The sequence below is a fragment of the Curcuma longa genome, chromosome 5, assembly GCF_044706935.1.
Source record: "Curcuma longa cultivar G26 ecotype Majalengka, Jawa Barat chromosome 5, ITB_CL_G26_1.1, whole genome shotgun sequence".
NCBI classification, from domain to species: Eukaryota; Viridiplantae; Streptophyta; class Magnoliopsida; order Zingiberales; family Zingiberaceae; genus Curcuma; species Curcuma longa.
The window spans coordinates 14,281,947-14,294,174 of NC_133865.1; the positions used below are offsets into that span (position 1 = coordinate 14,281,947).

At 38.9% G+C, this 12,228-nt stretch overlaps 1 protein-coding gene and 1 long non-coding RNA gene across 2 annotated transcripts; both read right to left on the reverse strand.

The window, feature by feature from the left end:
- Positions 1-228: 228 nt before the first annotated feature.
- On the reverse strand, positions 229-2,681 carry LOC141830033 (mannan endo-1,4-beta-mannosidase 6-like). The gene is made up of 5 exons (XM_074717514.1): positions 2,322-2,681; positions 1,350-1,544; positions 1,113-1,235; positions 836-1,047; positions 229-744 (listed from the first exon to the last, which is right to left on the reverse strand). Exons 1-5 carry the CDS (start codon positions 2,679-2,681, stop codon positions 315-317), a joined length of 1,320 nt encoding a protein of 439 aa, XP_074573615.1. The 3' UTR covers positions 229-314.
- A 6,444-nt stretch (positions 2,682-9,125) lies between these two features.
- On the reverse strand, positions 9,126-9,913 carry LOC141829497 (uncharacterized). Its single transcript, XR_012601885.1, has 3 exons — positions 9,806-9,913; positions 9,610-9,721; positions 9,126-9,535 (listed from the first exon to the last, which is right to left on the reverse strand). It is a non-coding gene; the product is annotated as an uncharacterized LOC141829497 (long non-coding RNA).
- Positions 9,914-12,228: the final 2,315 nt, after the last annotated feature.

Genomic DNA, 12,228 nt, shown 5'->3' on the forward strand with positions numbered 1-12,228 from the left:
CGACTGGTGGAATAACAGTCGACTGTTCTCATATTTTGAACCTCTCAGAAAGTTCAGTCGAGTGTTGTGATGGTTCAGTCGCCTGTTATCAGTCGACTGCTGGTCTATCAGTCGACTGCCATTAAATTTCGAATCTTACAGAGAGTTCAGTCGAGTGAAATCTGAAGATGAGTCGACTAGAATCAGTCGACTGCTCCTATAAGAATTCATCACACAAATAGTCTTTCATTATGCTTCAGATCAAAGATATATGATACACACATGGCATACATTATACACATAATTAATACACGCGTACACATATTAGATGTCGATTACATTTCAAGGTGAAGTTGAGGATGAGCAGGGCTCTTCTTCTTGCAGCTCCAGCGGCATTTCCACGAGCACCTGGAGTTAAAAATTTGGATCCTCTTCGACTGCAGCGAGATGATGTTGGAGGTATTATGAGCTTTGGTGAGCACCACCCCGTAGCCGTCGTCCATGTACTCTGTCCCCTCAGGGAACAACTGCCACAGCAGGCTGCCACTGCCACTGCCACCCCTCCTCGTCGAGTTCAGCAACGTCGAGTAGACAGCGTCGATGAACACGTTTCGAAACGTCGCGTTGAACTTTTCGTCTTTGGACGACACACCGTACTCTCCGAACACCACCGGCATCCGTAGCACACTCTCCGTGTCGTCGATGTGACTTCGCATCCAGTTTGTTGCAAACTGGAGGAAGTCATTGGATACTGACTTGGATATCCTTCATTCATTCATTAAACATACATTAGTTAGCTCGATCGATCCTCCAAGTCGGTTGTGTGCATATATATATGCATAATTAATTATCTCACCAAATATCTGGGTAGATGTGTGCAGAGGCATAATCGATGCCCAGGGTTTTGTGGTTTCTGATGAAATCGGTTCCTACTTGGCCTGCCACAGGGTTGGGGTTGAGCGACAATTTTTCAGGGGTGGAAAGGCCGTAAAACCCTTCTGTTCCAGTGCTCAGTAGGTGAGCCGAGTCGATGGACTTCACATGAACTGCCATCTCTTGAATCCAATCCTACAGATAAATAATTATATTTACATATTAATATATATAGTTTGATAATTAATCAATTTGCTCACCTGAAGCTTATTGCCAGATGGGTCAGAGAGACATCTAGGTTCGTTCATCAGCTCCCATGAGAAAATGGTCGGGTCATCTTTGTACGTGATGTTAGTGAATGTGTTAACTCTGGTGAGAACTGTCTGCATGGCTTGAGCAAACAATTAATCAAAAACGTAATTAATATATACTATATATATATATATATATATATATATATATATATATATATATATATATAAAGTTTACTTAATTACCTTCACATGGGCTTTATAGTATCCTTTTACAGTTGGATCGGTGAAGAAGTCTTCATCAGAAGTAAGGTTTAAGCCTGCAGCTTTACCCCATTTTACATATTGAGCCTTCCCTCCGTATCCTTCCCAGTTGTTAACGAGTGGAAGTATTAGCCGAATCTTGTATTTTCTGGCTTCGCTCACCACAAAATCTAATGCCTATGGCACAATTCATTACTATTACAATTTTATTCTATCTTAGCTTGTAAAAAATTAAAGAAATATTAATGTGTTATCGCTACAATATATTAATTATATTGAAGATAGTAGCAGCAGCATTGTTCCGCTGTCAAATTTTATCATGACAGTAGGGTCATAACTGATGATAATTTAATATTTAACAATCGGGCCTCCACTCCCCTTCAGCATTAATGCAACCTTCTTTGCTTTTCGCACGGCACTACTAATTAACCTTTTTCTTCACATATATAATTAACCACGTATTAATTGTTATATTTCGACCCAGTACTGAGGCTACTCTCCCCTCCTTGTCGATCGATCGCGGTGACACTAAAACTTGGGATTTCCTTCATCACCACAGCCGTTTATGCATCTTTGGACCTCCTCAAATTGGAGAATTGATAATTAAGTATATATCCACCGAATACATGCATCATCTAATGATTAATTCATCATCCCATAGTATGCATAAATACATGTCCATCCTAATTAGGTTGTTGGCTTAATGATTAGATATTCCATCGTTCTAAAGGTTGTGCAAACCATGAATCATCATATTATATATAACGTGTCCTTTCGAATGAATTAATGCGTGTTTGATAGATTTTGGTTAATTGTCTTCAGCTAGACCATCTTAACAATTAAATTTCAGGTATTAAAATCGAGAAATTAAATAAGCTAGCATAAATGGGAGGGCCAAAGTGAAGTGAAATAATAATAATAATAATAATAGCAATTAATTAGCGAGGGGAGGACCTTGAAGACATCTTGGTCGTAAACGGAAGGTGCCTTCTGCAGCGCTCTCCATCCCCCGTCGTTGAACGCCCAGGTTCGGCACAACGTCAGACCCACCGACGACGCCTGCCTGAACGCGTCGCTCACCTTCGGCCGCGTCGACTCATCCGCCGCCAGCAGCATCAGCCAGTACGCGTTGAATCCGTTCACGTAGAAAGGCTGCCCTCCTCCCACCACGAACTGCTGCCCTTCCCTCCTCACCATCCCCCAGTACTCCTCCGTCTCGGCCACCTCGTCTCCGCCTCCACTTGCTGATCGGCCGACTGGAACCCGTCCAAGGAGGAGAATGGTCTGCAAGAAGAGCAGAGAGAGTGGGGCCATGGCCTGCTGGATCATGTTAATCCTTCATAGCACAAGTATTCCGCCGCGCAGGCGCTAGCTAGCTTCTCCTTTTAGGTAATATACACACCCATGCATGCATGTCTGTTTATATGGAGCTGTATGTGGGAGGCAAAAATGTCTGGTTCGATTGCTGGAGAAAAGTGGAATGCAGAAAGCGAGAATGGGAGTAGTTTTTGATCTTAGCTTGGAAGTAATTTAAGTAATGCTTGCAAGTTTTTGTATCGACTTCTTATGCTTTTTTTTTTTTTTTGTGTGTGTGGACCGAAGAGAGATAGTTTTAAGCAAAAGGAAGCTCGTGTAATCGGATTGCTTGTAGCTTTCCGAGTTTCAAGTGTAAATTTTAACAACTTATAATCTCAAATATAAATGTTGAACGATATTCAAAATTTCCATTTTAATTATATATATATATATATATATATATATATATATATATATATATATATATATAGATATAGATATAGAGAGAGAGAAATGATATCCCGCGCGACTCAAAAAACGCGATCCCTGCGCGACCGCCACCCGTCCACTTCCGCCGCCGTCGCACCGCCGTCCGATCACCGGCGGCCACCGGACCCGGACCGTTGGATGCGCCACTCGCCGCACATTCCGGCCACCTCCGGCCGTCGGACCGGCCCCGATCGACGCGCCACTCGTCGGTGCGTCGACCGGCGTCGGTCCGGCGGCCGGAGGTGGCCGGACGACGCCGAAATCGGCCGGAAATCGCCGCTCTCGGCCAACAGTAACTGTTGGTCACCCACGCCCACTGCCGCCGCGAATCCATCGCCGCCGGTCCGGTGGCCGGCGGTGGCCGGACGGAGGAGCGGCAGCGGCGAGAACGTCGACGACGCAGAGAAGCTACAATGTTTTTTCGTGATGAACGGCGTGGATTTTTCGCGATGAACGGTCGGGATCGCGTGCGGACGGGACGCGTTTTTTCGTTCGCGCAGGATATCAAACTCGTGTATATATATATATATATATATATATATATATATATAATTTTGTATAACTATATACAGCCGGATGCTTAAGTTTTATCAGAAAGAAAATTTCCCGTGTTTATCATCCTTGATACTCAAATTTTAAAATTACCATGTGGTATTCATTCTATTTCTGTTTTCCACATGTGATAAAATTTTGTATAACTATATACAGCCGGATGCTCTAAGTTTTATCTAGAAAGAAAATTTCCCGTGTTTATCATCCTTGATACTCAAATTTTAAAATTACCATGTGGTATTCATTCTATTTCTGTTTTCCACATGTGATAATTTTTTTAGTCTAGAGCATAAAGTAACAGTGAACTTGTCTAATATATATATATATATATATATATATATATATATATATATATATATATATATATATATATATAGTAGGTAGGTAGTCTAGTCTCTTAATTAGACGGTCATACTCATTTTCTATAGTTTAATTTAACTTCTTGCTTAATATTGAATAAATATATTAAAGTAATATATTGTTTTCTCTAATATTATCATAGAGCATCATTATATTATACAATTAACTATATTGTTGTTATCATGCTAAAAATTAACTTTTATAACATATTTTATTATAATTGAAACCACAAAAATCTAGAAGTTCACAACCGTGTATTTCATAGATGTTGATGGTCGGATACTCCTTTTGTTCGTCATATCAAAATAAAATAATTTTCCTACCCAAAATCAATACGAAATTATAGGGCGCCAGTCTAGTCCTGTATTAGTAGAATTTTATTAATGGACTTCGCCGCTGATTACTTCAGCGCTTATTAATTACAAAGTAATATATGATAATCAATTTTGATTATAAAACTGACATATTAAAAAATTATTTTTAGACTTCATATGTTAAAAAATATGGGCTTCACTTTTATTTTTAAATAATATTTTACTTTGTAATATTTATTTGATGAAGTAATAAGTCACAAAATAAAATTTATAATTTTAAGGGCTAAAGTAATAAATTGAACTGATTAAAATACTTTTTTCCTTCACTATTTAATATTTTTTCATTCAGTGAAAATGAAACAACTGATCCTCATTTTGCTAAAACCCTAGGTCATCGATTTTTAGTCTCCGACATTCCACCCCCACCGCAAATGGCACATCAACACCTTTATTATATTCGAAAGCTAGAGGTCTGAAGCCTTTTATTTTGGTATCAATTTAGTATTTAAATTCAATGACGTCGTCTCCTTCTGCATCATTGTTAGCAGAAATCTTCATTCCAGGTTGTTTGTAGTTTGATACAGCCTTAGGACATAATTTTTGAGTTCATTTTAGAAGGTGAGTGGAAGCCAATCAAGTTTAAGCTTCAATTTTAGTCCCATTTTTTGGTATTCATTTTGAGTTTATGGAATATTGAGTATGTGGTGTTCTTGTGCAGAGGTGCAAGGAATTTCTTGAGTTTTTGGTATATCTACTCGTATGTTGTTAGATTGATGCTTGAAGATGAGAGCATACAAGTAGAATTTGTGTCATATACATTAGATGGATGGATGACGTAGACGAAGAAGTGAAGAATAGGATGTAGAGTTATCTTCTGGTAATGTCTTCATTTATTGAATTTTTCTTATTCAATTTTGTAACAAAATGTAAATATATTTTCGTGCTTCTTAAAATACATGTGAATTATACTATTAAGGAGTGGGAAAAGAAATCAACCTTTCAAAAGTTAGCTAAGTTGTGGTGCGATAGAAAGTCCAAATTACACATACTTATATGAGAAGCTAATGTTGGTCGAGTGGTTTCACAAAATGTTATCTTTTGAAGCTTGAATTTATGGATCAAAATGAGTGAGGCTTGTTTGTAAAGAGGACACTATCACCTATCTTTCAAGTAATTAATAAGTCTTGCTTTTGATGGATTATTTGTATTAGGAATACTCTGGAATTAACTATGATTTACTGAAATATTTTGCATGGGTTTTAAGATTTTTAATAGAAGGATTGTCGTTTTCAATATATTTTGTGGGCTCAAATAGATAATCAATTATATATGAATATATTAGACATATTTTGATTCTCAAGAGTGTAAAATTTAGAATAATGAGGGTAAAGTAAGACCACATTATGTTCACATAATGAGCTAGCTAGAGAGGTTATACTCGTTTGGCTTGCATGATGGTGAATATTATTATTTATAAAACTTTATGAAAAGTTTGGCAGATACACGTAATAACATTATTATTTATTCCTAATAATTTTTTATATATTTCTATATGTCTCATACTTAATAAAAAAGCAAGTCCTACAGATACACCTATTACAAGATCAAAAATTTGGATTGAAGGTTACAAGAAAAAAATAGACAGCCTAGTAGTCAATCTATTAAAGAGAAAATGATAATAAAACTATCTCTTTGTTATTTGTAGAAGGTCACAAGAAAAAAAATGGGCAACCTAAATTTCTTATTTTATCAAAAGTGGTCTCTTGTTATTTGCAGAAAGAAATAGAAGAATATCCACCCAAGTCTCAAAACACAATTAACATTTTTGATGACAATTAGCCTTGTATTTGAAAAGGAAGCTTGAGGCATAGTGTGCGGAATGGGCTTTAGAGTTACACCATCAAAAGTTAGAGCTTATGTGCAACAAAATGGAACTATTAAACAACTTCAAAGTATAGTGCATAACCTTTAATAAGAAATGACGTCCATGTTTTTCAAAATATGAGGCAACAAAATAAACAAGATCAGCGTAGGTTAGTAATTTTAACATGATGCTTCAAAGTAGCTGATGATGCTATTTTTGTTTCTCTCCATGTTCAAGAGATTTTTACATGAATTTGAGGTTATTTTTCTTGTCTTTGATCTTGGTGTTCAAGAGATTTTTACATGAATTTAAGGAGAGGATAATTATCGTTTCCATTCTAGTGTTTATCAAGAAGAGAATTCCAAAATCAATACTTCTTAATTACTTCAATTTTTTGTATTCTTGGTTAATAAAATTATCTTATGGTGGCATTACTTGACACAACTTGTTTGTAAAATTAAGTTGCTAGTGGTGGTATTGGTAGTGGTATTGGGAATGATGTTGGTAGCTATAGTGATATCAATTATGCAAAAAAGTGATAATCTTAATAATGTTAACCAACATCTAGCTGCATCTTAGGTAACTATATTGAAATTTTATGTTTTCTAACCCATAAATTTGTTATAAAAATAGGCGTGCTAAAATTAATAACTTTGCATTGTTATACAGTCAAAATGAAGAATGTGAGTCATGGAGATATCTGTGATAATACTAAACATAAGTTGCTTCATTGGTGTGTTGATGAAGTTGTTGCAGAAGGTTGAATTGCATCCATAGATCCAAAAGCAAAAGTGCATCACATTCTTCTTAGTAGATCTTGTTGGAAAGTTTGGGTTGATAGAGTTTTTGCAGAGAAGGTTGATCTAATTTGATCAAATGATGAAAAGCTTTTCTTGAGGATGAATAGGAAGCACAACCACTTGGTTATCTAAATATATAAATTTGTGTGATTGATATACATTCTACTAATTTTAAAATCATACATTTTTATAGGAAAGAAATCATGTTATTAAGTGAATTTCTTATTACTTTATTAAAACAATGGAGAATTGACATTAATTAGTTTTTATGTGATATCTTATTAGTTTGCTTAAGTGTAGTGTTGATGGTTAAATGTGGTATGATGATTATTTGAGTTTCAATTTTATTTTTGTTTCAATTTTGGTTCATGATATTAATACAACAACAACAACACACTCTACACGTTGTGAATAAACCTAACTGCAACACACACGCCGAGTGTTGGGTTGCAAGGGTGCAAACATAGTCCAACATCTAAAACACATGAAAAAGATCATGGGTTTAAAAGGATGGAAGATATCTCCATTGGCATGAGGCCTTTTGGGGAGAGCCCAAGAACAAAGCCATGAGGGCTTAGGCCCAAAGTTGATAATATCATGCCATTGTGGAGATATTTTGATTCCATCGGTTCTAACAAGTGGTATCAGAGCAAGATCGCTCTTTACCGGACTAACCGCCGAAAGAGGCATGCTCCAGATTTGAGAAACTGAGCTATATGGGTTGAACCTTAAAGGTTCTAAAAGAGGAGGTTTGTACTTTTTGGTATTTGCATTTTTGCCCGAAATTTCTATATGACTAAGAGAATCATAGATGGATCTTTTTGAATTGAGAAGACACATTTGAATGATAAATTGAAAGTCCTAGTTGCACTGAGTGAGCCTAATTCAAGGATAATTTTAATGGTTCTAGCCTCTAGGTTTGTTGAATACTAAGGATAATCTAAATTTACTTTTAGATGTGTCTGGATAGTAGGGCTTGATTATTTTTACCATGGTTCACCGAGGTTAAATTCTATGTTACTGCTGATATTTTTAATCATATGGGTTGAACCTTAAACAAAAGAAGTGGGTGCTCCCGTATCTGAATCAATTCCTTGGGAGGATCAGACACCAGGAAGAAAGTCCTAGTTGCCGCTAGGTAGGAAGTCCTAGTAGGTCGGATGGACCGAGGGACAAAAAGTCCTGATGGGTTGATGATTCAGACATCAAACGAAGGCTTTCCGTTTGAGGGGGGGCCTATGGTCCTTTGTTTGAGGGGGAGATTGTTGGGTTGCAATGGTGCAAACATAGTCCCACATCTAAAACACATGGAAAAGATCATGAGTTTAAAAGGATGGAAGATATCTCCATTGGCATGAGGCCTTTTGAGGAGAGCCCAAGAATAAAGCTATGAGGGCTTAGGTCCAAAATGGACAATATCATGTCATTGTGGAGATATTTTAATTCCATCGGTTCTAACACCGAGAATAATCTTAAAACAAATACCTCATTAACAACATACTTTATATGATATGAATAAACCAAACTATAGGGTGCAACACACATACCGTGAATAATCTTAACACAAACACCTCATTAAAGCATACTTTGTATGTTATAAATAATCTTAAATGCAGCGCGCATCACATGCTGTCAATATCTTTTGACTTTCAATTGATTGGAGTTGTGTAGAGTGAGATGTGTGCTACGGATAGCATAATAGCACACTGCTAAAAATCAAATTTATTTAGTGATGGTTGAAAATTATCTTTGAAAACTATTTCAAAATTATTTTTAAAATTTTTGATGAAGTCTATTTGTTGATAGAAATCATCATTGGTTAAGTTGATATAAAGTAGAGTAAAACATTAAAAATTTTAATGATTTCCAAATGTATACCATTCTTTAAAAATAAAAAGTATTTTCTTAAAAAAATTTATTTTTCCCTGATACTACTATACATAAGTAATGTTTGTATGAAATTTCATTAATTTTTAAAAATCATAGAATTATTTATATATTTTTAAAATTTGATCTAAAATTAAATTATAGTTTTTCAAAATCATAGCATTAAGGTTCTTGCCATTCTCTCTTTCGTTGCAACAGAAGCTTCCTCAGGAACATACCCCCTCCTTTTTGTTTATTTGATACAATCATAAGCCTTTCAGCATTATTGCTACTTGGTGACTTCACTGGTGACAGATTCATGATACTTTTTGCTGAACCTTCATGCGAGTGTTGGTTCTTAGAAGCTGCAGCTGTTGGTTGTTTCGGCGGTTTAGTGCGTATGATTTCCTTTGTGTTTGGAGATTGCAGTGTTACCTGATCCTCTTCTCTCATATGATCAACTAACTGAAGTCAGTGTTTGGATTTTGCAGTGGCAGGAGTGGATATGACCTTGTCGAATAAAGGTGCATCTTGTGGTGATGCCAATGCTTTCAACTGTTTCCCCAATTTTACAATCGTTTCCTGGCAAACCGCAAGCTTTTCGGAAGCAGCAGCAATATCACAGTCCTGCATGATCATAGTGTAATAAGTAGCTGAAAAACAATTCGAGTGATTATCAAACCTTGATCCATTATCCTTACCGCCTGGATTAGCGACCGAATAGCGACGGAAATAGTCCGTCGCTATTTGCTTTAATTTTTGTAGTGTTCTTCTTGTTGCAGAACATACTTTGGAGCTTCCTTGGATGCAACACTGCCACATTATCAAAAATTTTAGAAGGTTAATTAGTCACAAGACTATCTAGAACAAAACTCAAAACTGGAAAATTGTTCACACCTTTCAATTTGAAGCTGCAATTCAAGACATGTTGCCTCCAATTCCTCATAGCAACTGCTTTTCTCTTCAAGTTCAACTTCAAGGGATGAGAATTTTTTATATGCCTCTTTCAATTCAATCTTTGCAATTGAAAGCTGTGTCCCAAGATCCTCATTAATCCGTTCAAGTTCAGAATTTTCCCACAGAAATGAGCGTGCAACATATCTGGCGATCGTTCATCCACCGGATGTAGGAGTTGAACACGAGCACATCCGCCCCCTTCTAGTGTGCCGCGTGCTTCTCCACATTGTCAGGGTTAATGACCCTCACCGGGATGCTATGGAATTCCGGCTCGTCGGAGTTCGACTCCACTAGGAATGGCGCCCAGTAGAACTAGATCGACGCAAGGTACTCCTACAAATTTGGGAGTGGGCAGATTGGTTGAAAAATTAGGGGCTACCACCAAATTTAGAGAAACCCTAGTGGTGGGAGTACCTTGATTGGGAAGATGATGCGAGATCCATCGACGATGCGGCTTCTCCTCCCCCGCGGCACCACCGTCTGCATCAGACACACCATCGACTCCCACTGATTCCGGTTAATCGAGTCTCCGACGAATACCATCCGCCTACCCCGTAGCCACTCGAGCATCTGGAGACCGAGTTTTGAACAGATCAGAGTCGCATAGAGTCAACCAAGGAGCAGGATGTGATCTTGGAAGAAACTGGAACTGACCTGGGCAAGGAGCAGTTCTTGGGCTGCCACCGCCACTTTTGGTACATGGTGTCCAGCCGGCCATTCTGCAAGCAGGAGACCTGCTTCGAGAGGAACTCGCAATTGCCCTCCCGGCCGGCCGAACGCAACGACGCCGGACGCGATGGCGAGAGGAGCGACGGGCGAGAAGGGGGACGGGCGGAACGGATCCGAGAGAAAGAAGATTAACAGAACCGAGAAAGGGAAAAATGGACGGCGAACTCACCCTTGCGGTCAGGCTTGTGGCAGCGCTTGACAACAGGGACGTTGTCGGCGGCGACAAGATATCTCAGGGGGCGCTGTCAGCGCTTGACGGGAAGCGACGAGAGGGAGTGGCGACAGCAGAGAGATCGGGATGGGAGATTTAGGGTTAGGATCGACGAGAGGAGCGAAGGACGCAGAGCGGGACGGGCCGAGAGCAGCGGCGCGAAGGCGGTCAATTTTAGTGTTTTCTTTTAGGGTTTGCCGCCACGCTCTTTAGGGTTTTCCGCCACGCTCTTTAGGCGCGAATAAAAATCGATTCCGGTTTTCGCTTCGCAACGCTACCAGCCACGTCGGCAGGAGCCGCGCGATGCCAGCTCGGAATCGCGGATGAGTCGTGCAGAAGCGTCGCGCGACATATCAATTCTGTATATATATATATATATATATATATACAACTCTGATATCCTGCCCGACGCCCCCACGCGACCCCGCTGCGCGATCAGCCGACCTTTCACCATTCATCGCCGCCGTTCGTCGCCGTCCGGTCACCGCCGGACGCCATCCCGGGCTCGTTGGAAGCGCAACTCGATGGCGCACACACCGGCATCGGATTCCGGCAGGATTGGGTCGGAATCCGGCTGGAATTCCGGCCGAAACAGAGCAGACGATTTTGGCGGCGATTTCGTCGGAATCCGGCCGGATTCCGGCCGAATCGGGGCCAGACAATGGCGGCCGGTTTCGGCCGGAATCCGGCCGGATTCCGGCCGGACTCCGGCCACCTCCGGACCGCCGTTGAGTTGCGGTTCCAACGGGCCCGGTCCGGCGGCCGGAGGTGGCCGGACGGCAGTGAACAGTGGCGGAGAAGCGGCGAAGGTCCGAGGAGAAACACTGTGCAATCGCGATTTTTGGACGGCTGCTGTTGATCGCGATCGGGCATGGACGGCGTGGATCGATCGCGCACGGGGTCGCGTTTTTTTCGTCGCGCAGTATATCAAATCTATATATATATATATATACTTTTTTTCCTAAAATTTATATAAATTATAATTGTTTTTTTATAAAAAAATTCATATATTTTATGTTGTCTAGAACTTATAATCACGAATTTTTCTCTTTACTAAGTTCAATTCTCCCAAAACTGTAAAAACACATATATTCTAGTATTTTTTTTTCTTTCATTGCACAATTTTGATAGTTTTATGTGTTTTGGTTGGAAATTATTTTCTATAACCAATGAAATTAAGTAGGATATTGATGATATATTTTATGATAAAGGAGTCTACAAGTAAAATCACAAATATATGGTTGTAATATATCAACATAAATTAATAAGCAAAAATTAAAAGATCATCCTTTTATTATAATTCTCAAAAGACACCCCTTTTTTATTTATTATCAAAAGGATGCTATATTTGGCCTCTACACATTTTACTTGCTAAAATTGTCCTTGTTTTTTGTGATATTGTAGCAAATACAAGATCATAACT